The 25135-nt window shown below is 41.6% G+C and overlaps 2 protein-coding genes across 4 annotated transcripts; both read right to left on the bottom strand.

Moving 5' to 3' along the window:
• Positions 1-1241: 1241 nt before the first annotated feature.
• On the bottom strand, positions 1242-9724 carry MGC116497 (uncharacterized protein). 2 transcript variants are annotated; one of them, NM_001096158.1, is given in 13 exon segments: positions 1242-1373; positions 2955-3122; positions 3252-3363; positions 3759-3885; positions 3995-4113; positions 5811-5930; positions 6259-6378; positions 7056-7164; positions 8017-8151; positions 8242-8367; positions 8817-8971; positions 9177-9225; positions 9638-9724. In NM_001096158.1, coding segments are annotated over 12 exon segments (1404 nt in total). In that variant the 5' UTR covers positions 9638-9724; the 3' UTR covers positions 1242-1309.
• A 3066-nt stretch (positions 9725-12790) lies between these two features.
• On the bottom strand, positions 12791-20055 carry LOC100036900 (pancreatic lipase-like). 2 transcript variants are annotated; one of them, NM_001097678.1, is given in 13 exon segments: positions 12791-12914; positions 13276-13443; positions 13674-13785; positions 14665-14791; positions 14998-15116; positions 15911-16030; positions 16132-16251; positions 16365-16473; positions 17275-17409; positions 17503-17628; positions 18673-18827; positions 19511-19559; positions 19986-20055. In NM_001097678.1, coding segments are annotated over 12 exon segments (1404 nt in total). In that variant the 5' UTR covers positions 19986-20055; the 3' UTR covers positions 12791-12850.
• Between the last annotated feature and the right edge of the window lie 5080 nt (positions 20056-25135).

Below are 25135 nucleotides of genomic sequence, written 5' to 3'. Positions count from 1 at the left end.
TGGGATAGCAGGTCTAGTAGGACAAGATGGAGACAGTAGGGCAAAATGCAGAAAATAAGACCAGACGGAGTAGGGCAAGATGGAGACTGTGGGGCAAAATAGAGGTAGGACATGATAGAGAAGCTTTACAAAGTAAGACAAGATGGTGATGCAGTAGGGCTAGATGGTAAAGATGGAGATAGTAGGGCAATATCTAGACATTAGTATATGGAAACAGTATGGAAAGATGGAGACCATAGGGCAAAATGAGGAGAGTAGGGCATGATTGTGACAGTAGGGTAAGATGGAGACGATAGGGCATGATAGAGGACATAGGACACAATAGAGACTACAGCATAGATGTAGAAGTGAAGACAAGATGGTGATGCAGTAGGGCAAGATCATAGATCAAGATGGAGATAGTAGCGCAAGATATTATATAGCAATACTTGGAAACAGTAAGGCAAGATGAAGAAAATAGGGCAAAATTGTGACAGTAGGGCCAGACAAAGAAAGTAGGTGACACGATTGTGACAGTAGGGCAAGATGCAGAGAGCAGAGCCAAAGGCAAACAGTTGGGTAAGATGACAACACTAGAGCAAGATAGAGACAGAAGCGAAAGATGGAGATAGTAGAGAAAGTGACAGAAAGGCAAGCTTGAGACTGGAGGCTAAGATGGTGACAAAAATGGTAGATAGTAACAGTAGGACAAGTTGAAAATAGTAGGGCAAAATGTCAACAGAAGCAGATGATACTGTTAGTAGACTGAGCTGGAGACAGGAGGGTGAGATGACATGTTGATGTAGTTGACCATTGGTCCTGCACATAAGCCAGAAGTGTCCAGATCAGGCACACAGACTTTATTAGAAGTTACTGAGTCCAACAGAAAAGTATTTTATGCCCCACTCTATCCTTTGGGACATATGTCTGTTGCAAAAACCTGTAGGGAAGTTGGAAATCATTCCCTCTGTATTGCTGGTCCTGATGTCCCCATTTCAGTTCCCTTTTGTACCCCAAGTATCCCACTCCTGCAGGAGTCTGTTACTCTATTTGGTGGGGCTGCACCAGTACCAATTTTACATCACACAATCAACATTACAGTGACGGCTAACAGACTATGCATTATGGGAAATGGCAGTCTCTAAGATGGGAGGAGCTACTTGGAAAGTGGGTGGATTTATGGGTTAGAGGTGGGGTGGAGCCAGTGAATATTAGTATCTACAGACTGGGAGGTGGGAAATGACACAACAAAACACAACAGCTGAGCAAATTGTTTATTTTATGTTCATTCATATTGAAACAATATTTAAGTGCTGATTCTGCCGTCACTTTAACAAGCATTCAGGGTCTGAAGGACCTCCTCTCTCACAGAGCCGCTGCCGCAGAATCTGTACCTGATATAGAAAAGAGGGAAATTTCCTTCATGGATATATAGAGATATAAAGAGAACTAGTGCATGTGGTCCTCCTGCATGGATACTCCCTGTATAACTCAACCTGCAGCCTTGTGCCTTTATATGGTCACAGAACAACCCCTCAGTGACTTCTAATATCCTTATCATTTACAGTAGGGGGTACATTATCCCTTATAATACATGAGTGATACTCAGAGTTCCCTGTATAACTCAGCCTGCAGCCTTGTGCCTTTATATGGTCACAGAACAACCCCTCAGTGACTTCTAATATCCTTATCATTTACAGTAGGGGGTACATTATCCCTTATAATACATGAGTGATACTCAGAGTTCCCTGTATAACTCAGCCTGCAGCCTTGTGCCTTTATATGGTCACAGAACAACCTCTCAGTGACTTCTAATATCCTTATCATTTACAGTAGGGGGTACATTATCCCTTATAATACATGAGTGATACTCAGAGTTCCCTGTATAACTCAGCCTGCAGCCTTGTGTCTTTATATGGTCACAGAACAACCCCTCAGTGACTTCTAATATCCTTATCATTTACAGTAGGGGGTACATTATCCCTTATAATACATGCGTGATACTCACAGTTCCCTGTATAACTCAGCCTGCAGCCTTGTGCCTTTATATGGTCACAGAACAACCCCTCAGTGACTTCTAATATCCTTATCATTTACAGTAGGGGGTACATTATCCCTTATAATACATGAGTGATACTCAGAGTTCCCTGTATAACTCAGCCTGCAGCCTTGTGCCTTTATATGGTCACAGAACAACCCCTCAGTGACTTCTAATATCCTTATCATTTACTGTAGGGGGTACATTATCCCTTATAATACATGAGTGATACTCAGAGTTCCCTGTATAACTCAGCCTGCAGCCTTGTGTCTTTATATGGTCACAGAACAACCCCTCAGTGACTTCTAATATCCTTATCATTTACAGTAGGGGGTACATTATCCCTTATAATACATGAGTGATACTCAGAGTTCCCTGTATAACTCAGCCTGCAGCCTTGTGTCTTTATATGGTCACAGAACAACCCCTCAGTGACTTCTAATATCCTTATCATTTACAGTAGGGTGTACATTATCCCTTATAATACATGAGTGATACTCAGAGTTCCCTGTATAGCTCAGCCTGCAGCCTTGTGCCTTTATATGGTCACAGAACAACCCCTCAGTGACTTCTAATATCCTTATCATTTACAGTAGGGGGTACATTATCCCTTATAATACATGAGTGATACTCAGAGTTCCCTGTATAACTCAGCCTGCAGCCTTGTGCCTTTATATGGTCACAGAACAACCCCTCAGTGACTTCTAATATCCTTATCATTTACAGTAGGGGTACATTATGTTATTTGTTACTGTACTTACAAATAGTCTGTATTTTCAATTTTGTTCATTAAGATATAAATATGCATCTATAGGATGTGTCAGGCAGATAAACCAAGCAGAACTATAGGTATTATCATGTACAGGGGAAGAAGGGTCAGCCATTAACCTTCCCCTATAATAATATTATTGAGATGCCAACTGTGCCTCATACTTACGTTCTGCCATCTTTTCCATATTGGACTGATATAGACTGAGCGCCCACTGTTGGCAGGAGAATGTTGATCACGTTATTGTTCCAAACAAACTTCACCTTATCCAAGATTCCCACATCAGACTCCACATCAATGAACCCTGTGTAAGAACTGCCTGACTTAAGGGTCCCCCTGTAGGAAAAAAATCAAAGAACATTATTTACCCACATTAATAAGGTGGGGCAGTGGGGCCTCATGACTTGGATGCAATTAAAACCAATGTTTTGAATAAAGAGGAAAGATAGAGATGAGGGAACGTACTTGTATATTTCATACTGGCGGGTGTTGCCATTTACCCCATAGAGAGACACATGGAAATATCCCTGTACGTCACTAGAGCTGGTGATTTGAACCGTCACCCTGTACCTCCAACCTGGATCCACAACAGAACAATCATTAATTCATATCTGAGCAATATATACCTGTATTGTGAAATATTAATGAACCTGGTCAGATGATATTGTGGAACTTTATTCTGGTTCATTAAAAACAAAGTCAAAGATTTGGCATAGACTTTAATATTAACCCCCAGTGGCCTCCATGGTACCATAACTATCCCAAAGGGGGTCCAAGAAAGTGCTACTGCCATGGGTCCCTCATGTAATGGGGCCACACTAAGAAATTGCAGGTAGGAAGAGTCGGAGGATAAAAGGAATAAGCACTTCATTGTGGGGACAGTAGGGCACAACGATGACATTAGGACAAGATGGTGATAATTGGGTGCATATGTTTTTCAGATTAGCACAAAATATGCCCAATAAAACCTACGTGCAAAATCCTTTTCATCACCAGTGTTCAAGAAAAACTTTTGACCACCAGTTATGGGTCCTTTATAGGTGTCGGCATAGTGACCCATTAATGGGCATCCACCACTGGGGCACGGGAATACAGAGCCCTGGGGACAGGCAGAAGAAAATTATTATTAGTGCCATCAAGGGAGTATTTCATTCCAGTGCATTGCCTTATGCTTTATCCATAGCCTGCTTGTGTTTGGACATTCTCACAGTTTTAAAGGTGTTGTAGGTTGAGCTGGGGTAGCCAACAAAGCCGTCTCGCTTTAGAATGCTGTTGGAATAGTACTTGTAGCTTCGGAGATGATTGCACGCCACAAAGTCACGCGTTCCTTAAGACAATTAGGCTAAGAGTCAGTTTGCCGTATTTTACTTCTTTAAACTCAAGACTACAAGGCTGAGGGTCTACAAGGCTACAAGACTACAAACTGAGGGTCGTATTAATCTAAGGCAGTGGTCCCCAACCAGTAGCTCGTGAGTAACATGTTGCTCTCCAACTCCTTGCATGTTGCTCTCAGTGGCCTTAAAGCAGGAGCTTATTTTTGTATTCCAGGCTTGGAGGCAAATTTTAGTTGTATAAAAACCAGGTGCACTGCCAAACAGAGTCTCAATGTAGGCTGACAATCCACATAGGGGCTACTAAATGGCCAATCACAGCACTTATTTGGTACCCCAAGAACATTTTTCAGTGTTGCTCCCCAACTCCTTTTACTTCTGAATATTGCTCACGGCTTCAAAAGGTTGGGGATCCCTGATCTAAGGGGTGGAGAGTTTACCACAATTGGCTAGAGAAGAACACTAAAAACTTTAGAAATCTTTATAAATAGGTGGTAACTTCACCAGCCAGAACCATCATAATCATTATTATGTCACCTCCTCAAAAACAGGTCCCTGAATGACTCTTCCAGGATCTAAAGCAGTTGTGTTCAACCAGGATGGAGCATTTAAAGAATAAGTAAACCTTTAAAAAAAAGTGAATGTAAAATTGATGAGGGGGCTATTCTAAGCACTTTTGTAATTTACATTCATTATTTATTTTATTTGTATTCTAAGGGATACATGTACTGTTAATATGAATGAATTTTGTTACAACAGCGCCACCTGCTGGTCAGTTTCCCACCAGTCTGACCAGCAAGTAGTCAAGGAAGTTGTCAGGAGAAAGAAAGAGGCTGATGTTCTTCTGCTTAGGAAAACAATTAGAAACCTTTCTCAAATCTTTCCTAAGCAGAAGAACATCAGCCTCTTTCTTTCTCCTGACAACTTCCTTGACTACTTGGTGGTCAGACTGGTGGGAAACTGACCAGCAGGTGGCGCTGTTGTAACAAAATTCATTCATATTAACAGAACACGTATCCCTTAATATCTTGGAATAAAAAGAAAATAAATAATGAATGCAAAAATACAAAAGTGCTTAGAATAGCCCCCTCATCAATTTTACATTCACTTATTTTAAAGGTTTACTTATCCTTTAAGACCTAGTGTTGGTGGCATTAGACTTCAGTGGAAACCACACAAGCAAAACAGAACCTGACAGTAGTACTAACCAATATAAACTCTATTCCTTGGATCAGTAGCTCCCCTGGAGGGACTAAGAGCACTAAATAGCAGAGTGATAGCCTGAATGACAATTAGAGTCAGATTTGAGGAGAAAACAAATATGTTCTCATAGATAAAACTGAAAGGTCTTGAAGGTCAGTTAGTTTAAGATATGGAGTTTGGCACCATTGCTTGGTGTTGGATACACCAATGTTTCCTCAGTCTGTATCTATGTTATAAGGCTCGGAGTGCCCTGACCAAAGAGGAGCTTGAACTAAAAAAAAATTAGCAATCATGGCCTTAGTTTGACAGTTGCCCTTGCCAAGGTAAGACAGGAAAAATGCCTTATAAGCTTTTTCCTGATGTACAACAATGGCTTACTCACATGCATAGGCACATGTAGATGACAAACCAATACTAATGTAGGCATACATATCCACTACATTTAGTAACTAATAAAAACCCGCCAAATGCTTACATGAGAAGGAGTTACCTTGCCAGATTCCATCAATATCTACAATCTGAGAGAGGGCGTTCTTCTTACACCCCGGCATTTCTTCTCCTCCATTGGGAAAAAAGTCCAGATGGCCAGCTAGTTGGCTCATTCCAAGACCTGCAGTTATTAAACACATTCTGGCACAACAATGCTGACATAAAGGAACCTACTGATTACCATTCTTGGTTGGTTGTTTAAATCTGCAAAGACAGCTGTTTCATGGCTAAAATGGACATATTGGTAATGGTTTTTGCTATTATTTGATTTCTTGTGTGTGTGGAGGGAAAAAATGGGGAAAACCAAAGGAAAAAATAGAAGTGGAAGAGAAAGATGGGATGATGGTAAAGAAAATGAGAAAAGAGGAAAGAGGAAGAGAAAAGTGACTGGTGAGTTGGATAGAAGTAGATCTGAAGAAGATACAGGAGAGAGGGCTTACTGTCCTTACCTAAATTTGGAATCATTGGGGCTGCATCTGTGTGTATAACATCTACAAAGTTCGCATCAGATGGATCCAGTCTCACTTCAGTTGGGGTCCCTTGAAAGTAGGGCTCAGCTGGATCAAGACCTGGAGAAACACAGCTATTGCTTGAATAGGAAAGTTGATAAACCTGACCAATGTTATGTACTTAAAACCTATATGTAATTGTAAAGTGCTAGTGCAAAGATTGTAATGAAAATACTCTCCTTTAACTTAAGGTCACTAAGTGCTCTGTTTAAAGTGACTAAGTGCTAAATTGATAAATGAGCCAAAATGTAATTATCATCTTTCCAATCACTGGTAATTAATTCCCACCATTGTATATAATTTTTAATAATACTGGTTTGGATTAAATCTCCAGTTAATAAATTATAAAGCGATTAAGTGTCAAGTTTAACAATTCGTCCAGTAAAATTAATGTAATTTTAAAGTTCTGCAGAAGTCTCGTAATAACTAACTTGATTTTGACTACCTTCGGGACCCCACAAAGGTGGAGAAGTCTGCACTACTGGGACTGTGGTCTCGGTTTTTACCTTTATCTATGTGTTGTAAGAGCTACCTTTCCTATCAAACCACAAATCCCAGTACTTAGAGAGAAAACAGATTAAAGAATTGTAGATCATATTTTGAGCAGTAATAAAGAAAAATCGTTAAAAAAACTCCCCAAGGTTTCTATAAAAATGGTATGAACCGTCTGTATAAAATCAGCTGCCAAGACCAGGATTTGACACATTCAAACTCAAAGCCTCAGTTTTCAGACCTACCTGTGATCCTTCCAATCCCTTTCCTCCTCTTTCCAGCCTCTCCGGCAGCTTGTGCTCCAAGACTGTGCCCAATGACATGTACATTAGCAGGAGAGTATCCATACGTGCTCTAATGGAATGAATGTCTGTGTAATTATTCGGCACCCAAATAACCATACAGATGGGACATACCTTTTAATAATTGCACCTCCAGCTGTATAAACTGGTCAGCAGTGGGCCTTTGTGCAGAAATTTATTAGGGCTCCTATTTGACATTACTGGAAAATATTTAGTGGGTCCCACAAAGTTGTCAAAGCCCCAGTGCAAATACATTCATGAAGGCCTAAATGTTTTATGTCTAGAATACATCAATTAACAGAGCATGAATGTGCTGCTTGAATTAATATTACCAGTGGACCACCATAATGGGGTATGTGTATAGATATATCCAAGTATGATATCAAAGGCTGCTCTCCTGTAATCTAAGGTGAGGAGATGGTTCAAGATAACCCAAGTTCCTAATGAGATGAATTAACCCAATTCTTTACCTTGGGCTCAATATACAGGGCATCTGTTTTTTCAGTTGGTGGAGAAGCATCCAAGTTAGGACAACAAGAACCCTCCCAAGAACATTCAATGTCACCCATTCCTACACAGTGCTTTTGTTTTTGGTGAATGATTAACTACTGGATCATGCGACTTACCAAATCCTTGTCTCTATTAGATGCTGGGTTTGGAAGATACTAAGTCAAAGAGGACATTATAAAACTGAAGTAAGAGGCTTTGAGATGGTTGAGTTCATGGAAAAAACTCATGGAGATCATGAAGAACATGGAGTAACTCAAATAGGATCACTCATAAGATGGTCAGGTTAAGATTGCTTATAATGAAGAAGAGAAGTTTTAGGGGGAATATGAAAGATTGATGAATAAAGTCCCGCTTGTATAGGGTTCAAGATAGGATGATAATAAAATATACAAACCGAAAGAATGTCAATGAAATAAGCCACTTCTGCACCCACAACACGGATATTGTTTGACGCCTGGGTATAGAGAGTCCGGGATCCCCCCATCCAGTCCACACAGAAACAGTTCACGTCTTCCACTTGCAACATTGTCTAAGGATTTGCAGGAAGGGAATTATTGGTCGTCTTCTGTATTTTACTGGCTGCTAACAAATATTACACAGGGTTATAATAATCACTTACCTTGCACATGTCTGTCAGCCAACTCTCTTCCCCTTTGTCAATAAAGCCATGAATAATAAAACGAGTTTTACGATTGGTCCTAAAATTCGATGAAGAGATTGTAGAGGGGTTTATAGCAGATATCTCCTGTAAAGCACAGAATAATAAGTCACATACAGTTCCTGGCCCTTCATACAGTCCTGTGGTAAGTTGGTTTAAGCTGCTGATGGAAGGTGCCTCTGTCATGCTATATAATTCAAGAAGATTATTGCAACAGTTTAAGGGAGGGTTTGGCTTGAACAATGAAAGGACCCACCAACGTTGGGACGTTGAGAATTTGCCAATGTCCTTGAAAACCTGTGCAAATTCCTTATCCGTATGTTTTGCTTGATGCAGATAAAGACTATTTGGCTTCTCCAGATGGTTTATTTAACACTTTTGTTTATGTTATATCCTTTATCCCAAATAGAGTTTTGGAGACCTCCTTTGGTAGTCCACTACACAAAGTTCTTTAGTAATAATTTTGACGTTTTAACCACCAACAAAGGAAGGTTATAGAATTCCCTACCAAGAGAGAAGGAATCATTGGCACTTACCTGGAAGCTGTTGGGATTCTGCTGAGTGAATAAGAGGAAACGAGTGTTGATTTTTTCCGGAGATTGGGGTAAATGGTTTATTGGCCTCTCCACTGTTCCAGACCAGGGGACACTGTCTGGGAAGCATCCGATCCTGGAATAACAAACCTCCCCACCTAGTAATCATGGAAAAAGACCTCAGGAGTCTGTAACTTCTGAATTTCCCAGCACCCCCAAAGCCCTTTCATTTCTATTTCTATTTGATCAGCCACCTTGACTAAGGATTCAACTGTGAATAGGAAAACCCAACTGTGTGCCCTAGACAAGTCAACATTAGACCCTGCTTATATCTTTCCTCAAGACTTTTATTCAGGAACCCACCTTTTGCAGCCCCCAGTAGAAGGGCCACCAACCACAGTCCACTGATCATCTGAAAGAAAAAAATACATGGCAGATTGATACCTATCATTGCGCAAATGAATGTGAGCCTCTCTGCAGTTTGTCATATTTGATGTTTATTCTGCCTTTCAATTATTTTCTGTTCTCTTCTCTCTAACCTGGGATTTCTATTTCACAATCAGAAAAGGACAGTTGGACCTGCTACGTCCAGAATGGAGGCTTTTTTGCAGCAATTGTAGGGGATCTCCACCCAAAAACATCTTCGGTGTTTGGATGCTAAATCTTCCCATCTGAATCCCAAAGTGTAGTATTTTAGAACCATCCACTTACCCTTTCTATCTATCCCGGGGCAGTTCTGCTGTGCACTACTGGGGTGTGTGTCCCTGCTCTGAAATACACTCGAGAGTGGGAGGGGCATAAGGATATCAGTTTATTGATGTTACCTTTGCCTTGGGAAATTGGTCGGATGTCAGAATTCTCACAGCAACAGCTCCACCACTTTCATTTTTGTCTCTGATTGACCCAAAGCTGTAGGGAGTGGGTTTTGTACCTCGTCTGTTTAGCAGTCAGGGGTATTACACTAATTTGACTGTTCTAATGCTCATTTGGGAGAGGCTCTCCCACCCATCCAATGTACAGATGAACCTTTCCCTGTATCTGAAGCTTTTTTAATATATATAAGAGGTGAGAAATCCTATGTCTGGAACACATGACTCATGAGACCCACAGTAAACTCAAGGCCAAAAGATTTGTTATTCGCATTTACGTGATACTTGTTTGTTGCTTCTAATGTCTAGGAATAGAGGCACTGATACCATCAAGGTCAAATACACCTTTAATGCACATGTGTTAAGTTAGATGATTTTACTTTGTGTGTTCATATATATTTATATTTTTATATATTTTCTTCCTCTCGTGCGTCAATGTGGAAAATCTTAGTGACCGTATCAGGAAATGACTCGACCCTTGAGATTATTAAAGAACTGGCAAGGGAAGCCTTCATGACAGATGTCCAAGGGGAATGGCTGCAGAAACCCAAGTTGTAGTGGAGCTTATTGAAATAAGAAATGCAAAGTACCCCAGGTTTAAACTAGTCATATAGTGAGTAATAGACCAACAAAAACAAACTCATTGACATGTTGCTATGAATTACTAGATTTTGGGAAAATGAAGCCCCAGTATCAGTTCTTAATCAGACGGGAGACTCCAGTTAATACATTTTTTGCAGCATAAGACTTTGTTTTCTGGCATTTTCTCCACATTTTCCTATGTACAAATGTGATAGGGGTCTTGGATTGTAAGCTCACTTGGGCAGGGACTGATGGTAGAGTGATAGGGGCCTTAGATTGAAAGCTCACTCGAGCAGGGACTGATGGGAATGTGATAGGGACCTTAGATTGTAAGCTCACTGGGGCAGAGACTAATGGTAAACTCACTGGGACAGAGACTGATGGAAAAGTGATAGGGACCTTAGATTGTCAGCTCACTGGGGCTGGGACAGATGGGAATGTGATAGGGACCTTAGATTGTAAGCTCACTGGGACAGGGACTGATGGGAATGTTATAGGAACTTTAGATTGTAAACTCACTGGGACAGGAGCTGATGGGAATGTGATAGGGACCTTAGATTGTAAACTCACTGGGGCAGGGGCTGATGGGAATGTGATAGGGACCTTAGATTGTAAACTCACTGGGCAGTGACTGATGGGAATGTGAAAGGGACCTTAGATTGTAAGCTCACTCGAGCAGGGGCTAATTTGAATATGATAGGGACCTTAGATTGTTAGCTCACTGGGGCAAGGACTGATGGGAATGACGTATAATCTTTGTAATCTGCTGTGACATATGTTGGGACTATACAAATATAATTAAAATAATAATATACAAAAAAGCATGTGTAAAAGTTCACCTTTAAACAGAAACAAATTGTTGCTATCAGTGAATCACCAAATATATTGCAACATTTTTATATCACTCTTTCTTGATAATTAGATGAAATCAGTTCAGATACGAGGGGAAACTTGTCGATGTTCCAAGTAGATAAAACAACACAGTGCAAAATGCAGGTAACTGGGGGGCAGTGGGTGTGACGCTGGATATTTACTTTGAACTTGTTCCCATGAGCTTCCTCTCAATTCCTTCTCTTTGTCTGCAGGATGGACGTCTGCTGAACATCAACATCTCCCAATCACCAGGTTTAAGTTCAATAAAAAGGCCCAACATACTGGACACACTGTTTACTTGTTGCTGCAGCAGTGAGACAAGAAAGAGTTGGGCAGGACCACACTTAGAAATCCATTTTTTCCTCTGAGGCCCCAAATAAGGGGAACGTTAGTAACTCCTTGTGACAAATGAAAGGGTAATAATTATTTAGAGGTTTTTAGAGGACTGACAATAATGGGTGCTTTCTGCACCTTTACCCTAGGAACAGATGTAGAGTGTCTGGTAGGGATGGGGGATTGGTGAATAATATTGTAAAAAAAAGATCATGTTGCCAACTATGGTCTGAGCATGGAATGTAAGCTCTACGGGGGCAGAATCTGATATGAGCAACTAATTGTTCTCTATTCAAGTAAAACTGTCGAAAAAGGGTCTAATATGAGAAGCTGCACTGGGTACAGTCTGAGGTGGTCCCTACAGAGCAGCACATTTACATAGTGATGGATAACAGGTATAGTAGGGTGGATGGAGACGGAGAAATTAGGGCAAGATGGAGACAGTAGGGCAAGATGGAGACAGTGGGAAAAGATGGAGACAGTAGGGCAAGATGGAGACAGTAGGACAAGATGGAGACAGTAGGACAAGAAGGAGACAGCAGGGCAAGATGGAGACAGTAGGACAAGATGGAGACAGTAGGACAAGAAGGAGACAGCAGGGCATGATGTAGCGTGTAGGGTAAGATGGAAACAGTGGGAGAAGGTGAAGACAATTTGGAATGGATGGAGAGAGTGGGGCAAGATGGAGATACTAGAGCAGGATGAAGACATTGGGAAAAGATGAAGACAATAGGACAAGATGAAGACAGTAGCGGCAAGATGGAGACAGTAGGACAATATGGAGACAGTAGGGCAAGATGGAGCCAGTGGGGCAAGCTGGAGACAATAGGACAAGATGGAGACAATAGGATAAGATGAATGTCAGTGCATGTGGCATGATTAGAAGATACTGGGCCCTATGGCCCAATATCTGTATCCCCCCCGAATCCTTGGGGAAATCTGTCTGTTGCACAAACCTGTGATGAAACTGGGATTCATTCCCTCTCTATGTGTTGCTGGGCCTGCCGTTCCCATTGCTATTCCTTTATATGTAACTCTACCTTTAATATCCCACTCTTGAAACAGTCCCAATTTTTGCATCAGACACTCAACATCACAGTAACAGGGTAACAAACTTTGCCCTGTACTAAGGAGGAGCTTCTTGAAAAGTGGGTGGGATTAAGGGTAGAAGTGGATGGGATTATGGGTAGAGGTGGATGGGATTATGGGTAGAGGTGGGTGGGATTATGGGTAGAGGTGGGTGGGATCAGTAAAGTCCATATTTTTCACCTGTGAAGGTTGACATGTAAAGACTAGGAGGACACAGTGAAGAACAAAAACTGAGTTTTTTATTTTTATTTTATATTTTAAAAACATCAAAGTGCTGATTCTGCCGTCACTTTAACAAGCATTCAGGGTCTGAAGGACTTCTTCTCTCACGGAGCCGCTGCCACAGAACTTGTACCTGATATGGAAAAGGGGAAGAATTACACCAGTACTATCACGTGTTAGCTGCCATACTGCTTGCCTCAATCAAGGTATATCTGTATATTCAATACATTGTGCCAACTTTTACCAGTTTTTAAAGATTAAAGTGACTTAAAGGATACAAGAAAAATGGAGAATGCCGAAAAGTAATTTTCCTTTAGGAGATAAGTTTATACAGGTGACAGAAGTAGATACAGGGGAACATATTCTTCATTGATGTGATGTAGACATGTCAACACTAGGTGGCACTAGGGCTAATTTCCAAACATAGACAAAGGGAGTCACCTGTCCTGACCAATCATCATTGAGCTGGTGATAGGACTGCGGCTCATACTTACGTTCTGCCATCTTTTCCATATTGCACTGATATAGACTGAGCTCCCACTGTTGGCAGGAGAATGTTGATCACGTTATTGTTCCAAACAAACTTCACCTTATCCAAGATTCCCACATCAGACTCCACATCAATGAACCCTGTGTAAGAACTGCCAGACTTAAGGGTCCCCCTGTAGGAAAATACAGAAAGTATTATTTACCCACATCAATAAGGGGAGCCTCATGACTTGCCCCTTTAATTAAACAGAGTTGCCCCATAATTTAGGACACGGCACAGAATGAGTCAGAGTCAAATTAAAGACACAAGTATTAGAAAGTATTGATCCTCCAGTCCAAGTTCCCCCTGGGTTACTAACTAAGGTTTTGAATAAGGAAGAAATATAGAGATGAGGGAACGTACTTGTATATTTCGTACTGGCGGGTGTTTCCATTTACCCCATAGAGAGACACATGGAAATATCCCTGTACATCCTGAGAGCTGGTGATCTGAACCGTCACCCTGTACCTCCAACCTGGATCAGTAACAGAACAATCATTAATTCATGAGTCGCTTACAGGCAGATTCTCAAAAGAGAATGATAGAATTAGGTCAATTTGGTTTTATCTGTAATATGAACAGGAAAATGTGTATGCAATTTCTATTGGCTGGTTCATTGGAAACAGACTCAGAGATTTGGCAGGGTCTTTAATCCTACCCCCCCTCCAGTGACTTATATGGGCCATAAGAGGTTCAAGCTGGAGCCGATGTCATGGATCCCTCACTAGGGATGTAGCGAACTGTTCGCCGGCGAACTAGTTCGCGCGAACTTCGACTGTTCGCGTCCCCGAATGTTCGCGAACGTCGCGCGACGTTCGCCAATAGGCGTTCGCGTCAAAAATCGTTCGACCATTCGACCATTCGATTCCTTCGACCGCTAAAATCGAAGGATTTTCGTTCGAATCGAACGATCGAAGCCATTGGATTGAATGAAATCATTCGATCGAATGGCTTCGATCGTTCGATTCGAACGAAAATCCTTCGATCGAACGATTAAAATCGTTCGAATCGAACGATTTTCGGATGTTCGAAGTTCGCAAACTGTTCGCATTTTTTGCCGGTGTTCGCGAACGGCGTTCGCGAACACATAAACGGCAGTTCGCTACATCCCTATTCCTCACATAGTGGGCCCCCACTGAGCAGTTGTAGGTAGGAAGAGAGAGGAAGGGCAAGATTGTTATAGTAGGGTGCATCACTGTGGTTTTTTTGTGTAGCTCATTGAGGTGCAAGTGTGCCCTTTGACTGGTGCAGATCTTGCTACGAATATGAGGTGGTTCCCACCAGAAGCCAAATTCCACCCCTGATGTCAGATAAGCACAGAACAACCCCAATATATTATCCAAGGGAAACCTACGTGCAAATTGCTGTTCATCACCAGTGTTCAAGAAAAATCTCTGGCCGCTGGTCATAAGTCCAGAATAGGTATCAGCATAGTGACCCATTAATGGGCACCCACCACTGGGGCATGGAAATACAGAGCCCTGGGGACAGGTAAAGGAAGATTATAATTAGTAACATATTTACACTTAGAACTCCATCCTCCATCCCTTCAGCTCCAGCAGAAGTTGACAGTCCCTTGCCCTAAAGAGTCGACAGATGTAAATGCAACAAAGGCAGGTTCCATGTTTGGTCTTTTGGACTTTGTAGGATGAAACGCTATTGACTTATCATGTTTGTACATTCTTACTGATTTAAAGGTGTCGTAGGTAGCGGTGGGGAAACCAACGAAGCCATCGCGATTGAGAATACTGTTGGTGTAGTACTTGTAGCTCCGAAGATGATTGCACGCCACAAAGTCACGAGTTCCTTGTAAAAGAACATGGAAATTATGACAAGTAGAATAAAAATAATTTCTATTTCACTTCATCAAAGTCAACCGAAGGAGTTGGGGCATATTTATGAAAGGGTGGAGAATTCACCATGGTTGGCCATAGAAGAACTCTAAAAACGACCTCTCTAGTGTTGGTGGTATTACTCTTGAGTTTGGTCAAAATTTTTCAACCTCTTGCTGCATGTGCCGTTCTCCCTTTCCCCCTTAATTTACATATGCAAATTGGGTTGGTGAATCTTTCACAAAGGATTTGGCAGAATCCTAATTTAGTGGATTTGGTGCATTCTTATTCATGGGTAAAATAGGTTGGGGACCCCTGTCCTAGATACACCTAAAGCTCATCTTGAAGGCCATTTCGTTTGGAATTTGGGATGACAATGCATTATTGGACTATGACTATAGGACAGATATTTCAATGTTTCCTCTATCTGTATCCTTAGTATTAGCCTGTGGGTGCCCGTGTCATACGGTGAAACTCCAAGTGTGGTAACCATGGCCTTATATAGACTAAGGTGGACATTACTCCTTGCCCAACCAGGGCAGCAAATATGATTCACCCAGAGTTGTTTTACTGATGACAAAACTTGTGAACATTACACAAGGCAAATAATGCACAATTCAGGTGTCTACATATGTTCAAGCACATCATACTAATGTAGAAAAACATACACACATCATGCACAAAGGCACAAATATAAGGGGTGCAAGCAAAACCTTAAGTGCTAATCCTGAGATCACTTCTGCCATTCCATATGTCCTATACAGTTACCTTGCCAGATTCCATCAATATCTATAATCTGAGAGAGGGCATTCTTCTTACACCCCGGCATTTCTTCTCCTCCATTGGGGAAAAAGTCAAGATGGCCAACTAATTGACTCATTCCTAGCCCTGAAACCATAAAATAGAAAAACATATGGGGTGATGAAGAAGCCAAACAACAGAGATATTAAGACGGAAAGCAGTTGTGCAACATGATGTGTTGCTCTTACCTAAATTTGGGATCAACGGGGCTGCATCTGTGTGTATAACATCTACAAACTTTGCATCAGATGGATCCAGTCTCACTTCAATTGGGGTCCCCTGGAAATAGGGCTCTGCTGGATCAAGACCTGATGAAACAAAGCTCATGCCTGAATAAACACGTTGACAAACCTGACCAGCCATGTGTTTGGAAACCTGAATAAGGTAGAGTCACAGGCAAAGCCTCAGTTTTCAGACCTACCTGTGATCCTTCCAATCCCTTTCCTCCTCTTTCCAGCCTCTCCGGCAGCTTGTGCTCCAAGGCTGTGCCCAATGACATGTACATTAGCAGGAGAGTATCCATACATGCTCTAATGGAATGAATATCCATGTTAATATTCTGCACATAACATGTTCCCTGAGTGATGTGTCTCAGTTCAGACTCCATTCTCAGGCATTGATGGAGCTTGTCAGATTCTGAAAGCTCCATCTGCATCTGATCTCCATCTGATATCAGAGTGATATCAAAGCCTACTCCAAGTAGTTACCTCTGCTATATTCTATGGTGGGTTTAGTAAGAGATGGATCAACGTCTCCATTGAGATAAAGATGGCTATATCTGCATATTGCCCCTGTATTCTCAAGGCTTATCACAAGTGTGGCTTTTACCAGCATTTTTCAGCAGGTGGAGAAGCCCCAGTTCCTCTAAGGAGAATCTGTCCTCATAAGAGTTTCCTTCAGATTAGACTAAATTTGGAAGATACTAAATCCAAAACGATATTATGGAACTAAAGAATGAAACTCAGAGATGTTTGGGTTCATGGAAAGGAAGAGCTCAGTTATGAGGATGGGGTGCTCATGTTGACTGTTTACACTGGAGAGGTGGGACTCAAGAAAAAAATATATTTCTTTGTACCAACAAGAAAATTAATGTGAAATAAACTCAATCTACAACTGGTGTGCTATTTAAGATTACCCCCTTAATGGATGTTTCACAAATAAGGATTATTTTCATACTATCTAGGTGAAGAACATGGAGTAACTGAGATAAGATCTCCAATACGATGGTCAGGTTGGGATTACTTATAATGAAGGATGAAGAAAGACTGATGAACGATGTCCCCCTTTTACACTATAGGGTTCAAGATAGGATGATAATAAAATATAAATACCGTGAGGGTGTCAATGAAATAAGCCACTTCTGCGCCCACAACACGGATATTGTTTGCTGCCTGGGTATAGAGAGCCCGGGATCCCCCCATCCAGTCCACACAGAAACAGTTCACGTCTTCCACTTGCAACATTGTCTAAGGATTTTCACAAGGAAGGGAATTATTGGTCGGATTCTGTATTTTAGTGACTGTTTATAAAAATCACACAGGGTTATAATAATCACTTACCTTGCACATGTCTGGCAGCCAACTCTCTTCCCCTTTGTCAATAAAGCCATGAATTATAAAGCGACTTTTACGGGTGCTTCTGAAATTTGATGCAGAGATTGTGGAGGGGTTTATAGCCGAGACTTCCTGAAACACACAGAGTATAAAATATATATATAATTGACTGCGCTACAGTCCCTGTTTTAAAGCACTTGAGTCATTTGGTTTAATCTGATCAACATACTGTATTATTCAAAGTGATCATTGCAGTAGCCCCCCTATAGGGATGGAAAGCAGCTCCTATGAACAAAAATACCAGGAGGATGAAAAGACCCACCAGTGCTTGGACCACTGACAATCTCCCAAAGTTCTCATCAAAAGCATTGAGTGTTCTACTTAAAAGGAAGGGGTTGGCATATGGGTTCTTTGGTTGGAAGGGATGGAGATCTCACTATCCGCATGAGAAGGGGTTCTTTACTGTAAGGGCAGTCAGGTTATGGGATCCCCTGCAAAGAGAGGGGGAATGAGTGATTTATTGGTGGGGAGGAAATGAGATCTCACCATCAGCATAGGAAGGGGTTCTTTACTGTAAGGACAGTCAGGTTATGGGATTCCCTACCAAGAGAGGGGGAATGAGTGATTCATTGGTGGGGAGGAAAGGAGATCTCACCATCAGCATAGGAAGGGGTTCTTTACTTTAAGGGTAGTCAAATTATGGGATTCCCTACCAAGAGCGTGGGAATGAGTGATTCATTGGTGGGGAGGAAAGGAGATTTCATCAATGGCATTGGAAGGGGTTCTTCACTGTAAGGACAGTCAGGTTATGGGATTCCCTACCAAGAGAGGGGAACGAGTGATTCATTGGTGGGGAGGAAAGGAGATTTCACCATCAGCATAGGAAGGGGTTCTTTACTGTAAGGACAGTCAGGTTATGGGATTCCCTACCAAGAGAGGGGGAATGAGTGATTCATTGGTGGGGAGGAAAGGAGATCTCACCATCAGCATAGGAAGGGGTTCTTTACTGTAAGGACAGTCAGGTTATGGGATTCCCTACCAAGAGAGGGGGAATGAGTGATTCATTGGTGGGGAGGAAAGGAGATCTCACCATCAGCATAGGAAGGGGTTCTTTACTGTAAGGCAGTCAGGGCAAGTGGTTTCCCTACCAAGAGAGAAGAAATTATTGCCACTTACCTGGAAGCTGTTGGGATTCTGCTGAGTGAATAAGAGGAAACGAGTGTTGATCTTTTCCGGAGATTGGGGTAAGTGGTTTATTGGTCTCTCCACTGTTCCTGCCCAGGGGACACTGTCTGGGAAGCATCCGATCCTGGAATAACAAACCTCCCCACCTGGTAATCATGGAAAAGACCTCATGAGTCCATAACTTCTAGATTTCTCCCATTTCCCAACATGCCAAAGCCTGTTCCTCCCCACCAGTTTTTAAAATATTTTTCAATGACAATGATGTCTCTTTAGAAGACAATTAATTCGTTCTACAATATTAGTTACATTCCCTTTATTTTCCTGTAATGGTCAGTAGAACGTATAGACTTAGACCATTGTTTAATCAAACAGACTTAATAGCTGCTGATTCAATGGCTTCTCAAATCTTTTGCCTGGACATCCAAGGGGTCCCCAGTGCAGCAGAACAGACAATAGAGGGGCTAACAGTTTATTAGATCCAATTTATTTATTTGGTTTTCTAATAGTGATGAGCGAATAGAAAAATATGTGAATTTCCTGCAAATTCGCATAACGGCAAAAAATTTGCGAAACGTGAATTTTGACCCCCACTTAATTTTTGATGCCTGCATTAAAGTCAACGGGCATCCGAATAATGTTAACACGCAATGGTTTTAACCTGAGTGACTTTTCCGACGCGCGTCCAAAACAATTTGGACGTGCACCGGAAAAGTCACTTGTGTTAAAACCGCCGAATCACAGAAAATTTGTTAAGAATTTGCGCCTGGATAATTTATTCGCCCATCACTATTTTCTAATAAACTTACTGAGCTTTTACTGAGAAACCCACCTTTTACAGCCCCTGCGAGGAAGGTGAACAACCACAGCCCCGCGATCATCTGGAAAAAAAGGGAGAAATAGTTCAGCGGTCAGAGAGAAATATATAAATGTAATTGTTACTGAGCTATTTGTATCCCTTTCTCTTCTCTGGGTCTGACTCTTGTATCAGGTCTCTAAGCTGCTTTCTGCTACATTATTCGGGGAGTCGCAACCAGTACAGAGTTAGACACTCCTGTCAATAACAATGACATTTAAGCAAAACTATAAAAACACTGAGAATGAGAAATAAATGGAGGTTGGAAATATTGTGAATTTATTTTCATTGTGCAAAAGAACTGCTTTGGGTAGATTTCCCCTTTAAATACAGAAAACTTTAGTATCTTGTCAGTCTGTGGAAAGGGAGTAGACTGTAGGGTATGGAGATTTGGGGGCTGCAGATCTGGGGGACAGATGAGATCTATAAGGGGTCGTAGGATGTAACTTACCCTGTGACTGATTCTGGGGCAGTTCTGCTTTGCACTGCTGGGTGTGTGTCTGCTCTCAAATACACAGGTGAGTGGGAGGGGAATAGGGATATCAGTTAATAGGTTTATTAGTGTCACTTTTGCCTTGGGAAATCGGAAGGATGTCGGAATTCTCACGGCAACGTTCCCTGTGCTATTGTCCTGGGTGGGGAGTAACCCAGAGATATTAGTGACACCTTACACACCTGTTTAATTCAGTCAATGTTCTCATTGGTCTTGACCAGGGGTCCCAAACCTTTTTTTACCCATGAGCCACACTCAAGTATAAAATAATGTTGGAGAGCAACACAGGCATGCAAAAAGTTTCTGGGGTGCCAAATAAGGGCTGCGATTGACTACTGGTAGCCTTTATGTGGACTTGCAGCCAACAGAGGGCTCTGATTGACAGTAGACATGTTTTTATGCAACTAAAACTTGCCTTTATATAAAAAAATAAGCACCTGCTTTGAGGCCACCGGGAGCAACGTCTAAGGGGTCTAAGCAGTTGACTTTAGGAAGACTAGGAGTGATCACCTGCCACTGTACATTAACGGCTCTAATGTGGAGATCGTCAAAAGCACCAAATTCCTTGGTGTCCACCTGGTGGAGAACCTCACCTGGTCCCACAACAGCAGCTACTTAGCCAAGAAAGCCCAACAGCCCCTCTACTTCGTGCACAAGCTGAGGAAATCCCATCTCCCACCATCCATACTCACAACCTTCTACAGAGGGACTATCGAGAGCAGCCTGAGCAGCTGTATCACTGTCTGGCCTGGAACTGCACCGTCATGGAGCGCAAGACCCTACAGAGGATAGTGAAGAAGCAGAGAAGATCATAGGTGTCTCTCTACCTTCCATCACAGACATTTACACCACTCGCTGCATCCGTAAAGCCACCAGCATTGTGTCTGATCCAACACACCCCTCACACTCACTGCTCACACTCCTGCCATCTGGAAAAAGGTACCGAAACATTAGGGCCCTCACTACCAGACTGTGTAACAGTTTCTTCCCCCAAGCCATAAGGCTCCTGAATACTCAGAGACCGGACAGATCTCACTCACACTCACACTCCCTCTGACCTTACTATATACCACAACGTTACACACCACTGTACTCCATTGTATAAATAAATAGCCACTGGATACAATTGTTCTCTATGAGCACATCTGCACTTTATCATGTTCTTTATCATGTTCTTACTACTGTCATATCATAATGATACTCCCATCATGTCTGACGTTTAGCATTATTTACTATACATATTACATCTGCTGAGTGTGCCCTGTATTGTCCTGTCCCTGCACTGTGCTGTCCTGTCTCGCACAAGTTGCACATTTTTGCACTTTTTGTCTGTTGTCTGGTACATCTATGTTGTGTGTAGCACCAGGGTCCTAGAGGAACGTTGTTTTGTTTCACTGTGTATTGTACAAACTTATATGGATGAAAACTCACTCTTGACTCTTGACTCTTGAAGAGCAACATGTTACTCATGAGCTACTGGTTGGGGATCACTGGTCTGGACCATGCAAGTGTTCTGAATGTTTGATTCTCTGATTGGTTGCAGGATGGTCTGACGCTGTGGGTGCTCTGATTGGCTAGGGGTTGATTTAGCCCGGGGAATATTCTAAGGCTTTGATTGGATCTCTATTTCTAAGCTGCTGACACACCTGCACTAAGATTATTTTGTTTTTGTGGCTCTATAATTGGCCGAGAGGCTCACACACCCACTCAATGTACAGATCAGCGTGTCCCTATATCCAGCGATGTTTTTGTTTCAAATCAGTGAGAATTCCTATATCTGGAACATATGACTCCTGAGCCCAACAGCAACTCAAGGACAGAGATTTGTTATTCGTGTTTACATGATGCTAAGTTTGTTCATCACAGGTCTCAGAATAGAGGAGCTGATACCAGCAAGGCCATTTACCTGACTATAAAAGTAAACTAATTATATATATATATACATAACATATGAGAAAATGTACCCTCGTTTATTATAAGGGATAATGTACCACCTGCTGTAAATGATAAGGATATTAGAAGTCACTGAGGGGTTGTTCTGTGACCATATAAAGACACAAGGCTGCAGGCTGAGTTATACAGGGAACTCTGAGTATCACTCATGTATTATTAGGGATAATGTACCCCCTACTGTAAATGATAAGGATATTAGAAGTCACTGAGGGGTTGTTCTGTGACCATATAAAGGCACAAGGCTGCAGGCTCATGTATTATAAGGGATAATGTACCCCCTACTGTAAATGATAAGGAGATTAGAAGTCACTGAGGGGTTGTTCTGTGACCATATAAAGGCACAAGGCTGCAGGCTGAGTTATACAGGGAACTCTGAGTATCACTCATGTATTATTAGGGATAATGTACCCCCTACTGTAAATGATAAGGATATTAGAAGTCACTGAGGGGTTGTTCTGTGACCATATAAAGGCACAAGGCTGCAGGCTGAGTTATACAGGGAACTCTGAGTATCACTCATGTATTATAAGGGATAATGTACCCCCTACTGTAATTGATAAGGATATTAGAAGTCACTGAGGGGTTGTTCTGTGACCATATAAAGACACAAGGCTGCAGGCTGAGTTATACAGGGAACTCTGAGTATCACTCATGTATTATAAGGGATAATGTACCCCCTACTGTAAATGATAAGGATATTAGAAGTCACTGAGGGGTTGTTCTGTGACCATATAAAGGCACAAGGCTGCAGGCTGAGTTATACAGGGAACTCTGAGTATCACTCATGTATTATAAGGGATAATGTACCCCCTACTGTAATTGATAAGGATATTAGAAGTCACTGAGGGGTTGTTCTGTGACCATATAAAGACACAAGGCTGCAGGCTGAGTTATACAGGGAACTCTGAGTATCACTCATGTATTATAAGGGATAAGATACAGTATATTCAGCAGTTACACAGATCTTCAGTGAATAAATATGGCAATAACTAATAAGTCAGGGCAATGGGAGCAGCTGACAGAGCCAATCGCAGTACAAAGTGCTTGTGACACAGAATGATATTTATAAATTTATAGTGGCAGATACTGTATGTCGTGAGCTGCGCAGCCAAAACCTTGATCATTATCTGCCTTATGGGCACCAAGGTTGCATTCTGGGCACTGTATAATAAGATAAGACTTATCTGAAAAATAAAAATGTAGATTTTACGCCCGATTCTGAAGTTATGTGGCATGTTGGGATTTGCAAGAGGAGTGACCAGAGAGCATGGTCCACTTACAGCTATGAACGTCTCCTTAAAGGGGCAGTGCAACAAAGCTAGCCTTTGGTATGCTATAGGATGCCCTTTGATTACCCATTTCAGATGGATTTGATTGTTTTCTTCCCCAGACAAGGAGGCAGGACCTACAGTTAAACGTAGACAATGAAAGTTAATCAGGAGACCACCTGACTTCCTCCTCCTTCCTCCTACTTTTTTTGGCCTACAGGACAGGGGGGAGTAGGATGGATCTCCCTCGTCACTCATTGGGATGTTTTCCAGGTAATGGAGAAGAATTTACCTGATGCCCCAAGATGAGCAATATGTACATTTCTGCTTATTGGGAAGAAATATGTTCCCATGTTCCTACCTGTGAGCTAATTTAGCCTCTCTTCTCTATGGTTCCTTTAGGTTCTTCTCCTCTTCACTGTGTGTTGTACCAGCACTGAGTTGGTTGATCTTCAGCAGATCTCAAGTTGGTGTTGAGGTTTGTCTGTGGTCAAGGCTGGTGTGAGCTGTGGGGCTAGATGATGGTGAAGGCCAAACCTTATTTTCTAGAGCCACAGGCTTGAACTGAGGGTTGGGAACATAGAGGAGCTCTAGGACTAGTGGAAGATGTATCCAAGTTATCGCCAGATTCTGGTGGTGGTTAATCTGTTCTGCTGGAGCTTGATAGGCTGGTTATACTAGTTATATTATTGGTGCCACAGTTCTGTTTATGGCATCTGAGTCTTGTTTTGGGCATAATCTGGGCTTTTGTGTTGGTACCATATTGTTGATGTCTTTATGGTCTATGAGGGAATCAGTGGCTTATCATGTCTTGGAGCAGGTCATTCCTGTTCTCATGGCTTGTTGTGGGTTGGCAGTTAACCTGCTGGAGTCTTTCTTCCTACTCTATTGGCTTTCCCATCCCATGTTATTAATACAGGTATGGGATCCATTAACCGGAAACCCTTAAGATAGAAAGCTCCAATTACAGGAAGGCCTTCTCCCATAGACTTAATTTTAATCAAATAATTAAAAATTAAAATTTAAAACACAATTCCCTTATTCTCTGTAATTATAATAAAACAGCACCTTGTACTTGATCCCAGCAAAGATACAGGTATGGGACCCATTATTTAGAATGCTCGGGACCTGGGGCTTTCCGGATAATAGATCTTTCAGGAATTTCAATCTTTATACCTACAAGAAAATCATGTAAACGTTAAATAAAGCCAATAGGCTGGTTTTGCCTCCAATAAGGATTAATTACATCTTAGTTGGGATCAAGTACAAGCGACTGTTTTATTATTACACAGAAAAAGGAAACAATTATTAAAACTTTGGATTATTTGGATAAAATGTAGTCTATGAGAGATGGCCTTTCCGTAATTCAGAGCTTCTGGATAACGGGTTTCCGGTTAACAGATCCAATACCTGTTGTTTCCTTTTTCTGTGTAATAATAAAACAGTCGCTTGTACTTGATCCCAACTAAGATATAATTAATCCTTATTGGAGGCAAAACCAGCCTATTGGGTTTATTTAATATTTAAATTAGTTTTAGCAGATTTAAGGTATGGACACCCAAATTATGTAAAGATCCTTTTTCCGGAAAACCCCAGGTCCAGAGCATTCTGGATAACAGGTCCTATTCCTGTACTGGTTCCTGTACTTCTATGATAAATGTATAACAAGGGGTGGGGAGGAAATCAGGCGGTGTTTAATTTTGATTGGCTCTGTAATAGTTCTTCTTCATCTTATTGGCTGAAAAGAACCTTATTCTGTGTTGGAAAGGGAAATACATTTAAATCATAGTTACACAATAAATATTTATTGAAAATGATCCTCTTCATCTATTGATTTGATAGCAGAGGGTTTGTATCAAGCTATTCGCCTTCCACTGCTACTTCTCA

This window comes from Xenopus laevis, chromosome 7L, assembly GCF_017654675.1.
Source record: "Xenopus laevis strain J_2021 chromosome 7L, Xenopus_laevis_v10.1, whole genome shotgun sequence".
Classification (NCBI taxonomy): Eukaryota; Metazoa; Chordata; class Amphibia; order Anura; family Pipidae; genus Xenopus; species Xenopus laevis.
Note: the sequence above shows the minus strand (reverse complement) of the source record. Positions and strands in the feature narration are given on the sequence as shown.